The following is a 16194-nucleotide window of genomic DNA, read 5'->3' as shown; positions in this document are numbered from 1 at the left end:
GAAAGCTGCTTTGTTGCCACGGCTGTTCAGATTTGTGCTCTAAAGCATTTAATGAGTGAGACATTGTCTTTCCAGGTCTCTCTATATGAAAATAAAGGCATAATAAACACACTGAATACCCCCCCCAAAAAAACTGCTAGTTAATTATGGTGTAATAATGCACATAAACAAACAAGAAAGAACCTATGTGTTACTTCATGCCTGAACAGCCTTACTTTGTGTGTTACGCTCTTATTGTTGCACTTCTCATTATTATTTTTTATTGTACTTGTGTTCTTGAGCTCGAGGGAATTTAAGGCGCCGGAGCATCCAGTTGAAGTTACTCAAAATATATGTGTCAACTAGCGAATGCCTAAAATATAATGCGATAAATGTTACTCAAATTCTCTCTGAATTATGACAGCGAAACTCACCCTAAGCAAATAAAGTATCATAGAAGGTACAAACAACATATTTGTTACTGTCTTTTCAGCTGTGCAAAACGAGAGGAAAGATACCACCCCCACTTCCCTCCAAGCTCAAAGTGTCTTAGACAGCAGACTCCCTTTGAGAGTGAAGCGGGCCTGACATCTCCCAGTGTTTCCCCAACAGATCAAGCCTTTCAACACGCTTTGACTTTAAGCGGACGCCTCTAGCCGTCGGGGCGTTCAGTCGGCTAGTCTTCCACAAACAGCCCCCATCCACTAACGCCACACACAAGCACAAAGAATCCCAGGCAGTTTAAGAAGAGCGGCATGCACACATTCATGCTAATGGGAACAGACAGCGGTTAGTCAGAGACAAAGTGAATCACAAAATATGGAGCATGGCTGTTTCACAAAATAAATACATTTGGGCTATGGATATCATGGCGCAGAACAGCTCAGAAGCAAGCAGTGTAAGGGCCAGGAGGGACTTGTAGTCCTAACATCAAACAGCTGATGATTTTCTCTTCTTCTCTCCTCTCCTCCCTCTTCTCCTCTGGATTAACTGTGGATTATCAGACACTCTATTGTTAATTAAAAACCTGCCATCCTGGGGAGACTACTGCTATTTATAACTAACCATCCTCTTCTCGCTCTCTTCTTCCTCTCTGACTCTCAGCTGACATCAGGTGGCAAGTTAAGAAAATTAAGCATAGCTGGGAAATTATTTTTGGGGCTTCTAATGTTTTATTAAATAGTGTACACAAGAGACTCTGTATAATGAAGTGAAAGAGAACATTTGGCAAAAGTAATTAACTGAATGGATTAAAATAAAGCATAGCAAAATTGCCCATAAACTGTATTCTAAATAACCCAGCAGTGTCTCTAATAACGACTGCTCACATGTGCATCAATTGAATCTACAGTGAAATTCCAGATGGGTACAGTTAAGTGCCTGCTACGGAGATCACTCTTCTTTGGTGTTTGCTACCTCTCTCGCTCACTTTCCCGGCACCTTCCTCACCCCTCTTCCTCATCTTCAACAAGAAATGTTGAGGTTCGACAAGCACAGCCACCAGAAGGTTCTGGCAAAGAGCACTTGTGCAGCGCCATTGAGATGGGCCGGCTGTTTGAGTCATCCAGTCAGACAAATGGGGCCAAACTGGCAAGCATGGATGCTACTGCTGCGAGGGGGGGTAGTCACAGTGTGGGAGGTGCGCATGCATGCGTGTGTGCACAAGTTGGTATGGAAATATGGGTAAGCGCACATGTGAGTGAGTAATAGATGACACTTTTACAACAAACCCACCACTATATTTACTTTGATTACACCTCTGAAGACTGTGGTTTTCAGCAGCTGCTACTATATGTAAATGATATTTGCGTGTGTTTGCATTTTAATTGGGTGTGTATGTTGTATACGAGCTCAGGCTGGTGTTGGCATATCCTCCCGCCCCCACTTGCGTCTTCACTCCTTCTTTGGCAAGGTTAAGGGCCTCTGGGGCCGGAAGGAAGAGGGTGGGAACGAGGCTCGCTGGCTGGCATCTTTCCCCAGGTGAACAAGGAAAGGAGGGTAGACAGAGGGAGACATCTGCCTGCAGCATCAGAAAATCTCCAGGAGGGGATTCCACCCACCGTTTCCAGCTTGCTAAGGAGCAGCTAACAGCGGGGAGCTGCCGGCAAACTGCCTGGCTGCCTGGAATTTGCACGGATTGGCAGAAGATGCACCACACTGGCAGATGTACATACATGTGCACACATCTAAACGTATAATCGCTCAATCACCACAAACAAACGCAGGTAGTAAAGTACGACTTCATGCCAGGACGGTAATACGTGGAGTAGCACGGTGGCACGGTGGTTAGCACTGTTGCCGCACAGCAAGAAGGTCCTGAGTTCAATTCCAACATCAGGCCGGGGTCTTTCTGTGTGGAGTTTGCATGTTCTCCCCGTGTTTGCGTGGGTTCCCTCCGGGTACTCCGGCTTCCTCCCACCGTCCAAAGACATGCAGCTTGTGGGGATAGGTTAATTGGATAATCCAAATTGTCACTATGTGTGAATGTGCGAATGAAAGTGAGTGCGAATGGTTGTCTGTCCCTGTGTGTTGGCCCTGCGACAGACTGGCGACCTGTCCAGGGTGTACCCCACCTCTCGCCCTATGACAGCTGGGATAGGCTCCAGCGCCCCCCGCGACCCTGAAAAGGATAAGCGGAAGCGAATGGATGGATGGTGGGTGGCTAGCGGGTAAGCACGCCATTGCTGTTGCATTTTCTTCGTTTTTCAGGTAATGTTAGCAATGAAAAAATCTCAATCCTCTGCAGCGAAAATGCACGCAGAACCATGCAATAAATAAAAAAGTGTGAGCAGTTCTATCTGTAACATGTCTGTGAAGGTTCTCAGTCATCCAGGTCATCGTAGTCAAAAGAGAGCTTGCAAAGGACAGGACAAGACTCAGCTGTCCATCTGCATCTTAAGGACAAAGGTCACTCTTTCGAGTGAGAGGACAGATGGTTTGAAAGAGGAGTGAAAGAAGCATCTATGTCCACTGTGAGCGACCATCTTTGAACAGAGGCGGTGGTTTACGACACCAACTCTCTGCCATCTATAATCCAGTTTTGAGATCCCTTCCCAGACGCCTTAACGCCCACTCACATCCTGGGCCATCTGACCTCAGGAATTCGCATGATAAGGTGGGGCCAGGTTTCACAATGAACTCACCCGAAACTCTGGCTGATTGGGACCCACACCCAGTTTCACACCTTGGCTCAGGCGATTAGAGGATCATCAGGGGGTCCTTTTGTCCCTCTGTGGGGGGAAACTCCCACTAGGTTTATATCTGGGACTCCCCACCATTTGACCTTAGAACTGAAGAAGCTTCTCGGATGAGAGGTGAAACGTCTTCAAGTAACTTAAAGAAGTCCAGACGCTTTTCTTTGCAAGCTCCTTTGACTTCTATCTGTAACCTGCAGTATGATACACATGCAGAAGCAACGCACCGTACAGCTGGTTTTCAGCCTGTCACAGCACCTACTGTGTACACCTCAATGCTGCTCAGCAGATCAGGACCACATTTGGATCACAGCATCAAAGTTCTGCCTCAACGTTCTGGCATTAAAAATGGCTGAGGACCAGTTAACTTACTGGAATGCAAGGTCAGCCGAGAGTAAACCAAAGTAAACCAGATACAAAGATGATTCATCTAATACTCTAGCCACATATTCCCAAAGATTGTGTCTATTGCCACTTTTCTTCTAGTTATGTCATCAAAGTTCTTCTTCAAGGCTGCTAAACACCAATAAAAAATACAGCTTAAAGTTATAAAATGTGTTTGAACGGTTTAGAATAAACGTACGAGACATTTAAATTATTTTCGTGTAACAACTTCCAGAGAAAAGTCTGAAAACTTAAGAGATATTTGATAGACACAAACTTTTTATACTGCTGGAAAATGACATAATCAGTGCATCTAAAGGGAAAATAGAGAAGCTATTAAAATGACATGATGAATAGCCTCTATCATGGTTGTAGCTAACAGGAAAATCTGCCTTCTGTTGATCAATTTGCTTAATAGATACACTGATTTATATATTTTAAATGTCAATTAAAACCAAGAACCCAAATGATGCATTGGTCTTCATAATGGCCTTTTAATGAGGTAAGATATATACTCGCCTTTGATTTGTCAGCTGCTCACACTGCCATTTGTGCAAATTCTCCAGCGCTTCTAATGGCTTAAGAAAATGCTTAGCGGCAATAAAAAGAGGCTTCTTAATAAAAATTATGTAAATTTAATAATGGCAAGTCCCAGAATAACACATATGTAATATATAAAATCAACGAATCTAAGCTTTTAAAAGTATTTATTGTGCATTTGCCAAAAGCTGTCATTACATACTGTATAAGCTCAGGTACCCGTGCAGCGCTTTATCATTTTGTGCCACGCGTCCACTTTCGCTAACAGCCTAACCACATAGGATGGCAGAGTGAAGGAGAGGGGGCTAATTTGAACCCACCTCCACTCTTTTGGTAGACCTTTTTGTGCAATCTGACATAAATTGTATAGGAAGGTGGGCATGTTTTTCAGTGGTAAAAAAAATCACTGCTATTTCTAGTGAGGAGCTCTTTGGTGTGTTGGCGAGGAGTTATGACTAAGCCATTATTTGTTTCTTGAGGAGCAGCAGGTTGCCCAATGTGTGAGATGAGAAAATGAGTGTGCTTCGAGCCGGTGTCCTGCCTGCTGGCACTGCTATGCAATTTCACCTCTCCTTTCCCCTGTTCGCGCGCATACATATGTACACACCAGAAGATGCAAGTGTGAAAGCACACTACCAATGCAAAATGACACACAAGTACCTAGATATAGTACATAATGGACACACACCAAAGACAAGTAGATGTTTCAGTGAATGTAGAGCTATATAATCAAGTTGGACAAGAAGGTATTCACCAATGACACTGTGAGATACACCGCATGGTGCACAATTATTTGCTGTGAAACAAACTCCTGTTATTATTTTCTGCCTTTTGTTCTATTATGTGACTAAAAGCCCTGAACTGCAGACATGAAAGCATCTTCATCACCATCTCCTGCTATCATCGGGCAAACGCACTATACTCTTTGATGTGAAGTGGACGCTACAGAAGGAAACACACAGCTGTATGAACTTTCTGTTTTACAGTGTATCTGTGGTCTATTGTTCCCCGCGATATTCTCTGGAATAGTGCAGTTATTAATCAAAAAGTTCATTTGAACTGCTGTGTTGTCAAAACAGATGTAAGCTGGAGCCGAACCAATTTGTAGAGCCGACTTGTTCAAATCCTATTTGATTCTTTATTTTTGTCTTTAGTTCTTTTGCAGTTTGTGACTTTCAGTGAAAATATTTTATGAAAACATCTATCCAATCTAAAGATTTTTACTGCATCTATGTGAAGGAAACTTTACAGCCTTTCTATAAAAACACTGTTCCCACAGTTCCACTTGTGGACTGCAGCTGAGTCATTGGAGGACAGAAGAATGAAAGCGGGTGAGGGGGATTTGCAGTGTGCAGGAATCATCAGAACTATGACGTTAACACACCTTGAGAGGACCGGCTTCCTCTCCACAGAAACTGGCAAATCTGCTCGGTCAGTCTTAAATTCCAAGACGTTTTAAGATGAGGCCAAAGGACGAAAAAAAACAAAAAACATTTCAATTTGTCAAACTAAATGTGTCACATTCGCTGCTCGCGTCGTCTCTCATCCCTGACGTTTTGACCCTCGCTGCTGCAGCAACTTGAGGTAGTGCTATTTTCGATAGGCCAGCATTCCCCAACATTTTAAAATGTGCCCTGTCACCAGCTTCATGTCAAAATACACTTAGTTACCATATAGACTCTCAACCGCACAGGGCATGGGGAGGGGTTTGCAGAGAATGATCACAAAGGGAACAAACGGCTGCCTTAGAGCAGTACAGTAAGTGTATATCATGTGGCAACAGCCCATTTAAATAACTAAATTCATAAACAGAGCCACATCCCCCCCACGCACGTATCTACTGTAGATCCCTCTCCCACTCACTCATTCAACACATCTTTTCCTCCTGGGTTGCCAAGGTAGCAGCCACTGTTGCAGTCAGGAAGCTCCCACTCTTAGCTCCCAAGGCCCTGCTTACACCAACACACACACATATACAGACACACGTAAACCACCCCCTCATGGTGGCTCCCAGAGCCTTGGGGCCAATGGACTGAAGCCTGAAGTGTGTGGGCTGGTTGGCTAGCTGCACAGCTGAGAAACAGGAGACGAGAAGCCCCCTTTAAGACTCGGATAACCCTGTTATGTCAGGAATGTAGAGCCCACCCTGCTGTACCTGCTCCTTCTGATACTGAGCAGAGTCACACCCTACCAACAGTTTTGTGGCTCACATATGTGGGGACGAAACGATTGTCTGGGTATATCTCCTGCCTAGGCATAGTGCACTCAAGAGCGGAGGATTGGAGGGCAGGTTAACCAGCCTTGAGGCGCATTCGGCCTCCGGATCCGAAGTCGGCATAAGGGACAGTCACAACCTCTTTGTTCCATGTAAAGGGCACTCAAAGCGAAATGGGGAGGGACAGCGGCTGTCTGACGTGAGGGTCACAAGAGGATTGGTGCAGCCAGGCAAACTCAGGATGTCCAATTCTGGGTCCCGAGCAGGGGGCGGGAGGAGATTGAACGAGGGAGGGTGCTACGACGGGAGGAGACAGGACATTCTGGGACCTGGGACTCTGAAACTTTAATGTGTGTCTGCCTGCGTATGCACCTCTGAGCCTGGCAGGTCTCTTAATACCTGGCTTTGGAGATGTCAAATCCTTTTTTCATCTCTTTCCTTGTCAGCTTTGTTCACGCTATCTTCAGCCTTCAGCCCGGTTCAGGTTCAGATAAATGCAACCTGCATGTGGGATATAAACACCACACCAGATCTCCCACAACATGATTTCAGTAAGCATTTGAAAAAGTGCGTAATGGTTTGTCACCACACGGAAAAACCTGCGCTTGTGTGATTTAAGTTTTCTGGAAGGTATAAACGTCAAACAAAGAAATAGCAGGTGTTTTATTCCTATTACTCTTGTAATAATGTAGAAAAATAGCTTAAATATGAAAACGATTAGCTTTATAATATAATAATAATAATAATGGACTGCATTTATATAGCGCTTTTCAGGACCCCTCGAAGCGCTTTACAATTCCACTATTCCTTCACTCTCACATTCACACACTGGTGAAGGCAGCTACAGTTGTAGCCACAGCTGCCCCGGGGCTTTGCCTCCGAGTATGTCATAAATGTATCTATTTAAATATATAACCTGATGTTTATAAACTGAATATCTAATTTGCCCCCTTATGCAAGTGCAACCATTACGTCCTTGCAGATTGTGGTTAAAATGTATGTAACTAATGGAAATGTGCTCCCCGGCTTCTGCATACAAGGCAAGCCAAATCCAACTAACCTTAAGTGGGTTTTGTTGGGCTTTTTAGCAACTACAGTTCATAAAATGTATGCATCCTTATGTAAGAATTGATTTCAGTGCATAGTTCTCGAGCTGCTGTCTGTCAGAGGCGCTCCAGCTTGAACTACTCCACATCTGACATCACAGTCCATCTATTTTTCATGGCCAACATCTGCTTGGCTTGCTACATTGTCACTACGATTTGCATCAGCTCCCCCGATTCCATGTATAAAACCAACACATGGAAGGTGACTAGAGTAGTGCGCACAAAAGGCTTCAGTCGGTGTGCTTTAGGGATGTCTTTACAGGGTGCGATGTATTTCATCTGCACAAACACAAAGAAGCATATTAAAGGTGAGAGGTTTACTGCGAAAACCTGAAAAATTCTGTGGCCGCGTGGGGAAATAAAAACGGCACCACAGGCAGCCAGAACGGGGCCAACGACTATTTAAAGTAAAAGTAAAATATTTAATCTGTCCCCACAAAATAAGACTTCGAGCTCTTGGCTAGTGTAATAATTGGCACGAAATGAGGATGCAAAAAAAATGGCTGCCTATAAAAGTATAACCCTACTCCCCTCCCTAATGCAATCAATTCTTGTTCCAGCATGAAAAGCTATTTTCTTCTTCTCCGTGTCATTATGAAAACAAATGCATTCAGTTCTCCGCCAGAAATGCAGCTGATGCAGAAAAATGATCCAGAACAATGCCTTACTGACAAGGATCAGTCAATTGCATTTCTTTCTATGTGCATATGGCCGTGTGTAGATATTCGAGAGTGCTGATTCAGTGCAGTGCAAGGTCCGCATGGGTCTTTTCAAGCTATCCATAAAGGACCGTGTATCATTTTCTTTCTTATGTCTAAGAGGCAGAGCTTTCAGACGGTGAATAGATTTTCAATAAAAAGAAGAAACATTTACAGTGCAGAGTCTGAAAGCCATTGTGGATTTGATGCAAGCATTTCTATACGTTTCTACTGCACAGAATTAACTGTAACAAGAACAACGCGTTATATCTTTAAGAGCACTGGAGCCAGGTGCGTGTAAGCTAGACTTAAATAAAAGATTAACCTGCGTGTCCCCTGTGTGTTACGAGAGCACCAGGTAGTTGTGCGAGCAGGCAAGCAGGTAGGCGTGCGGGGAGCAACAAAGACACCCAGAGGTGGCTTTTCTACCAGCTGAAGTCAGCCGGGGTGACAGACGGAGCTGAAGTGTCTACGCCTGCCTGAGCCTCACACCGTCCTGCCGTCATTGGAGCTGACAGGAGCGAGTCCACAGGAAGCTGAGGTGACGCCGAGGACCTGTCTGTCTCATACCTCTGAGAGGTCCGAGTGCTCGCACCTTGTCAGCGAGCACTCACGGGTTAGCTGAAATGCAAACACTGGTGGTGGGAAGCAGATGACACAAATGCCGATTAATCGAGTGAAAAGGAAACCAGAGAAAGACTTGTGGACATCCCTAGTATCGGGCGAGACTCGAGAAAAAATCTAAAGCGCTGTGATTTTAAAAATTCCTTATTAATTCATGGATAAGTCACTCATCAGCCTATAAGCATTATAGCCTGATCAAGACAGACTTATCCATGAATTATGATATAAGGTCTTAATACCTTATAGCCAGATGGAGACTGGTTTATCTATTAATTAATACAAGGATTCTTTTTAAAATTTAATTTCTTTGGACTGGCAACAACAATACCGGCGGTTTTCATTAATAATAATAATAATAATCAGGAAGTCTTTTTATTTTGTTTACTCTCTACTTGACCTTGATCCTTTAAGAGCTTCTGACTGTTTAACATTTTCTCCCTTTTCTACCAGGACTATAGCAATCTGCCTTTTTCTGAGAAATGTTTGCTTAAAGTGAATTTGAAATAGCTGATACAAATGTACCAGGGAATCTAACCACTCTTTCTTGTGTTACGAACACCAAATACACTGGAGGAATATTTCAATCTTGTAAGGATTAAATTTTTAAACTGTTATCCAAGTGCATTTCTGAACAGTTCTGCGAATTTATTTAAATTCTCACATTTTGTTCTAGACTCGTGTTCCACATCCTGAATATTAGAATACGAAGGCAGCGATGCCTCGTAAGAGCCGAACTCTCATCAAGATAGACCGCTCTCAAGTTTCAGTCAGACGTTTATCTTTTTTTCCTTTTTTTTTCATTAAAAGTATACAGAGATATTTATGACAGCTGAGAAAGGAGGGGTGCAGGGTACAGGTGTAAACCTAAAAAAGTGGTCTCTTAACTCTCCCACCCCTCCCTCTCGAAAACCTGGCGTAGTCTGTTAATGATTTGGATGACTGTGAGAGAGCATGAAGCCTCTTGGCATTCCCTGCTGGAAGGGATCTGTACTTTGTTAGCCTAAAAGTTTGCACAAGAAAATTGCACCCATGGGAGAGCAAAACAGGCATCCACCGTGGGGGGGGGGGATATATTTATAACTCTTTTTTGCGTTGATGCTAAGTCATCAGACAGACATTGTACTGCAGAGAAGAGAAGCAGAGCAAATGGTTTAGAAGTGAGCAAACAAACATTTCTACCTCTCTCGCGGTCCTGCATTTAGGGCCCGAGTAGGTTTACGGCAATTTGGCTCGTTTTTAAACTCTCTCCAAATATCTGTTGTTAGCTCGGTTCCTCGCTGCTGCTCGGAAAATCACACTTAAGGGAAAAATCAGGTGGAGAGAGAATATGGTGATAGTGATGATGACAGCTTGTGGTATTCCGGCGTTATTTTTGTACACACCGTCCTCCATTATCCTGGAGTATCTGACTCTCAGGCTCCATTTTGTGGCCTATTACGGCAGAAGGGGAAGATGGTCCTAAAGAGGAATCGTACTTCAAAGGACGGGCAAGGAAGCGGCAGCGGTCGGGTCGGCGGCCGTCGTCGGTTCACTGTCAAAGCTGTCATTTCGACTGGCCTTTCAGTTGTACTTAATCTGTTATGGGGAGTCTAATTCTATGATTATATTTGCATATGTATCCGTGTGTGTGTGTGTGTTTACTCTCTTCCCTTTAGCTGCCGGCTTGCTATCCGAGAATGGCTTGGTGATCTCGACTGCCTGCCTAGTGCTCTTTAATGAGATTATCAGGAGAAGAGTGTCAGTAAGTAGGATCTAAAATGAAAGCCATTATGGAGCATTATCACAGAGCTCCACCACCCCGGCCCCCCCCCGATCCATCTGCTGTACGGCCACCCACACAGCCACTACACCCAGATTACAGCCGTGATTAGCACCGCAAAGTGCTGCTTAATTTAAACACCTCTGGAGAACATGTGGCACTTTGCTGCATTGCTGATTCGCTGCGCTTGAACACACACACACACACACGCGTGCGTGCGCACGGAGGGCAAAGATGGATTTCTCCTTATACACAACGCATTCTCTCAAGCGCTCGAGTTATTTCGAGCGACGTCGGACCGAAGGCTTGTGTGCAACTCTGAAGTGTTCGTGTCACATTTGATTTCTTACAGGTGTATACGTTCAACACACGACTGACTGTTGCGTCTTCACCTACCTTTGATCTCGCAGCGTGCGAGCAGCGATGTAAGCTTTGTAATGTTTGTCTTTCTTAACAGCTGCTATTGTTGTCGCACTTTCTTGACAACAGCAAATACGAGGAAAGATTAAAGGAGCGTATATGAAAACTTAGACGACGTGAAAGTGAGAATTGACAGATGTGTGCAGAGGCCGGACTTCTTTCTCACTGACGCGTCCGGTTTACATTTTCAGAAGAGAAAGCAAAGCCTCTTCAGCTCAGTCAGAGTGTAGTGATTCACCTTGTATTTCCCCAAACATCGAGTGTGTTTACATGGACACAAATATGCCCATTATGAAGCTTATCCTAGTTTTTAAAATGCATATTCAGAAACTGACATTTACTTGGTTATGCAGGGATATACCTGCATATGTGCAAAACAAACATATTATCCCAGTTGTTATATTATCCTCTCTTCCTTGTCTCACCCCAACCGGTCGCAGCAGATGGCCCCGCCCCTCCCTGAGCCTGGTTCTGCCGGAGGTTTCTTCCTGTTAAAAGGGAGTTTTTCCTTCCCACTGTCGCCAAAGTGCTGCTCATAGGGGGTCATATGATTGTTGGGTTTTTCTCTGTATCTATAAAGCGCCTTGAGGCGACTTTTGTTGTGATTTGGTGCTATATAAATAAAATTGAATTGAATTGAAGTTGTTAATACAGGCTGTCGTTTACATGTTAGTGACATTTACATGCAACGAACTTTAGTTTTAATACCTGTGATCACACTTACTTCACTGTGATTATTAACCTGACTTGCTCCACTATAGAAACTGGAAAACCTGCATCCTGTAGCCTGACTACGTCAAACTTGAAAAGTGCAGAATTTCAGATACTTTCGGTGTTGCCATTGATTGTGTTTCTATTTACTTGGGATCACTCGGCTGAAGCATCACATGGGTAGTCAGCAGTATGAAGATGCAAAGATAATCATATTCACATGCACTGACAAAAAAATGGACTATTTAATTAAATAACCAGGATACTTACGTCCATATAAACACACTCATTGAACTGCAAAATATCCTGATTTTCTCTCTGATTTTTACTTCGACTATATCACATATGTATTTTTATTTTGGTGAAACCCACTTTTAAGACTCACTGGGCACACCTCAAATTATAGTCCAAATTAGCGTGACCTTTTCCTAGTTTCTAAAAAGTACAGCATCAGTATCCCAGTGCACCACAAAGAAGTCTCAGTTCTGTACCTGTGATCTTATCGCGAACCAGCTTGCAGGACTCGATCTCGCCGATGCTACCGAAGAGGCTGCGGAACTCTTCCTGGGTCATGTTCTGGGGCAGGTAGTTGACAATGAGGTTTGTCTTGCTGTCGTCGTTTGTTGGGCCGGTCTGCATTGGTGAGGGGCAGCCACGGCTGTTGTTGGTTGGCCCGTTGGCTGTGGTTCCTCCTCCACTGGGGCCATTTGTCACTGGAGCCTCCATGTTACTGATGATCTGGAGAAGGGAGGAAAAAGGGATACACCAGGAAAGGAACCACACAGAGAAAGGGTAGGAAGAGACAAAGAGATGTGGCCATCATTAACAACATTTTCTTATTAAGTAGCTGCAACACTGTATGTGTAGTAAGCCTTACAAGACTCTGATGATTTTCCAAAATGTTATTTTGAAAAATTATATTAAAAGTCTCAATGAAAAGAAGAGAATCAAGCTGTGCATCCTACAGCCTTTGCTGTCTGCAGGATGCACAGCTTGATTCTCTTTGAAACAATGAGACATTTCAACATTAAACAACTGCAATGAAAATTATATTTTACAGTAAATATTAGTTAATATTCTTATGTGGAAAAAGCAATTACACCCTTGGCTTTAAAAAATCGTATTAATAGTAGTGACTTTTTTTTAAATATCATTGCCTATAAGACATTCACTAGACTAGCTCAGTAGGTAAATGGTGGCCCTGTGACTGGAGGGTCGGGGGTTTAAATCTGCTGAACGGCTACCCTGAGGTACCCCTGAGCAAGGTACTGTCCCTACACACTGCTCCCCAGGCGCCCACTGAGTGAATGGGTTAAATGCAGACAGGAATTTCCTCACGGGGATCAATAAAGTATACATTAAAATTTGTGATGGCACTTTCATCAGTTTTTCTCCCTACATGTTCCAGACGTTTGAAATCCTTCCAAATAATTTCAGAAAGATTCAAATCGGAGTTTTATTTTTAAATCCTCTTTTTTATAACTTTCATTCTTTTGTAACTTAATTTCTTCTTTTCGATTTGCTGCATTTGATTCTCTATTTCATATTTTTACTAGGGGTGGGGGAAAAAATCGATACTGTGTAGTATCGTGATATTTTGTTTGCTAATAATGTATCGATACAGGGACAGCAGAAATCGATATTTTGTTACAAAAAAGGTTTTTGTGCTCTGACTTCAGAGCATGTTGATCCTTTTTCTGAGCAAGAATCCTGACATTCCTTCACTGTCCAAATGTGTTTAACTTTTTTATGGCAGCAATAAACATGACAGTTTACTTATTTTAATTTAAGACATGTTTTATTTTAATTAAGTTTAAAACCTTTTTATTTAATGTAAAATTATATTTTGTTTTAATTTACTTTCAAATTCTTCAGTTGCTGAAGGGGCTGCATAGTTTTCATAAACTGCATAGTTCAGAATAGCTATAATTGTACCAGATGGTTGATTCAGTTAAGTTGGACTAGACTGTAATACAAACCGTTCAGTTTGTCAACAATAAAACTGAAATGAGAGAAAGACTGAGTGTGAGACTTTGATATTAGATAAAATGAATATTGATAAAGTTTACCTTTATGTACAGAATCTGAATATCGCAAAATATTTTTTTTTAAAAATTGCAATAATATCGTATCGTGCATTAAGTATTGTGATAATATCGTATCGTGGGATGTATGGTGATTCCCACCTCTAATTTTTACCATGTTGGAAGGTCTACTTCCAGTTCAACTTCAAGTTTCAGACGGATGGTCTCAAATTATCTTAAAGTGATGTGATTCATAGTTGGATCAATACCTGTGAGCACTGTTTAAAGACAAATTTTGTTCTATTTTTCATTGTGACTAATGTGTTTGTCTTCTTAAAATATGAACACGATTAAAATTTAGGTTTTACATGTCATATGTCCCGGTACTACGTTTTCCTTTTTATTCCTGCCTTTATAACTGACGGTTAGGTGATGAATATATACATTACAGATAAGGTTAATAAAGCTGTCCTATTTAATTAATGTTCTTTTCAGACCTAAAAGATGTGACATTAGCCTTGATCAGTGAAAAAAGGCCTGTGTGTGAGCAGTGATGCTGTCAACAAGTAATTAAAATGCACGATCAACATAAGTTAACCCTTGCACGGAGTCACAAACTAAATATGCAGTGAAAACAGTTCACACGCTACATTCGCCGTATCTAAACACTGAGAAATAAAACAAACGGCAGACACAAAGAGGATAAACAACTTAATATTCACGACGGCAGTAAAGCCTCTCTGAAACGTTCTCTGATAGCTACTGAGGTTTGTGGGAGGGGGCAGCAACAGGGGCAGCCCTTCAGCTAACAATCTGACTGCTGATGCTGCTGCTGTGACAGAGAGAAGTTTGCATTTTTCAAATCTGGCTTTTGCAGAGCATCTCAGGATCAAAGTGTTCAAAGAGGAACTGTGAGCCTGGTGTAAGTGTGAGAAAACAGGGGGGGAAAGGGTGAGAAGGAGTAAGAGCCAGAGGGGGAGGTATTGCACTTTGCTTCTCTAACACTAAGAACACATTTATATTTATCAAACGCTTATCCTAGTGAATATTCCAACAAAATGCACAGGGAGCTTATATAAACATTTGCATAAAGATAGTTATTTATCAAATTAATAGCATAAAAAAGCTAATTTGAGATGGAGACAATGCTGATGAGTTTCCCTTGACTCTGTCTCACACGTAAGCACTTCAGCGTTTTACTTTTAGAAACAATAATGATGTTGATGCTGCAAAAAAGAGTCACGAAATCTACTGCAAGACTCTCGAAATCATGAAATTGGGCAAAAGCACCGCAAATGACCTAACATGCTGAAACCCAAATTAAGATGCAAATATTCTTTAATCTCATTCAATCAAATTTTTAAAGTCATCGCTCAGATCTCTTCTTTCCCCTGCTAAGCTATTCAGCTTCCAGGCTATTTTTAACTATTCTTAAGTACACGCAGACAGCCTGCACTTGGAAGCAGGGCTAGTATTAGCAAAGGAGAGACGACACTCGAGCCGTATTTCGCTCTATTTCTGGATTATCAAAAGGCCGGACCTGTGTTCTAATAATATATCTCAAAGGGGAATTTAAAAATTTCCCAGTTTGTCCAGAAATAGTTTACGATGCGCGTACTTTAATCGCTCTGCTTTTATCTGTCGACGTGTGGTAATAAATGAAATGGCAGATGAACCCGTTAACCGTTGAGTTACCGCACAAACGCCATATTATAATTAAGCGTGCATAAAATCGGGCTCGTTTGGAGGCTGAATTGGTAAGTAAAGTGAATTCAAAACAGATGACCTAGAAAAGTCAACAGTACATTTTAATGAGAGTACAAGAGTACAATGAGCCTGTAAAACTGTGAGTATTCCTACCTCCTACCAACTGGTCCAATAAAATCTTAACGGATAGGACACGGCTGCTTGGATGGGTTAAAGCATCCATTTCTTCCCTGACCTTTAATATTCTTTTTATCATTCACTATCCTTCTTTTCCTCTGTCTAGTGTTTAGTAGCAGCTCCAAAAACACATCAGCCTTAAATCTGCTTCCATCTTCTTATTTTTAACACACACACGCGCCAGCGCACGCTTTCATGTATTCGCAGTCTGTGGCATCTGCAGTGAGTGGAAGAGGCACGCACTCAAAGGCACACGCAATCACACACACAAAGAGAGAACAATGGCTCAAGCCCACAGCAGAAAACAAACAGACAGGGAGATGTCTAAAAGCTCTCAAGATGAGAGCTGCATGCAAATTGTTCTTTTGACAGTATCCTTCCCTACTCACTCACCACTCTACCACAACACAGATACAGAGACAGACTGAGAAAGACGGGGGGAGAGAGAGGCAGACTGAAGAGGAAGGAGAGAATAGCATCTAGCCATAACAGAGTTGATTGGAGAGAGCCTTATTAAATCTGTTTACATTCCCTGCTGGGCTCCATTCTGTCAGAGAGACTTTCAACTCCATGGGACGTTTTCTGAGGAGGTTTTTACACCAAAATGGCTGCCTCTAATTAACAGGGACCTGCCGAGTACCAGTAGCCAATTATAT

The 16194-nt window shown here is 42.6% G+C and overlaps 1 protein-coding gene across 9 annotated transcripts in view; it reads right to left on the bottom strand.

Moving 5' to 3' along the window:
* Positions 1–16194, bottom strand: part of elavl4 (ELAV like neuron-specific RNA binding protein 4) — a 77424-nt gene that overhangs the window by 32266 nt on the left and 28964 nt on the right. For all 9 annotated transcript variants that reach the window (XM_085151368.1, XM_085151367.1, XM_085151366.1 and 6 more), the window contains one exon: positions 12122–12368. In XM_085151368.1, coding sequence (XP_085007494.1) covers positions 12122–12368 — 247 coding nt within the window. The remainder of the gene's footprint in view (positions 1–12121; positions 12369–16194) is intronic.

This window comes from Neolamprologus multifasciatus, chromosome 23, assembly GCF_963576455.1.
Source record: "Neolamprologus multifasciatus chromosome 23, fNeoMul1.2, whole genome shotgun sequence".
NCBI lineage: Eukaryota > Metazoa > Chordata > Actinopteri > Cichliformes > Cichlidae > Neolamprologus > Neolamprologus multifasciatus.
Note: the sequence above shows the minus strand (reverse complement) of the source record. Positions and strands in the feature narration are given on the sequence as shown.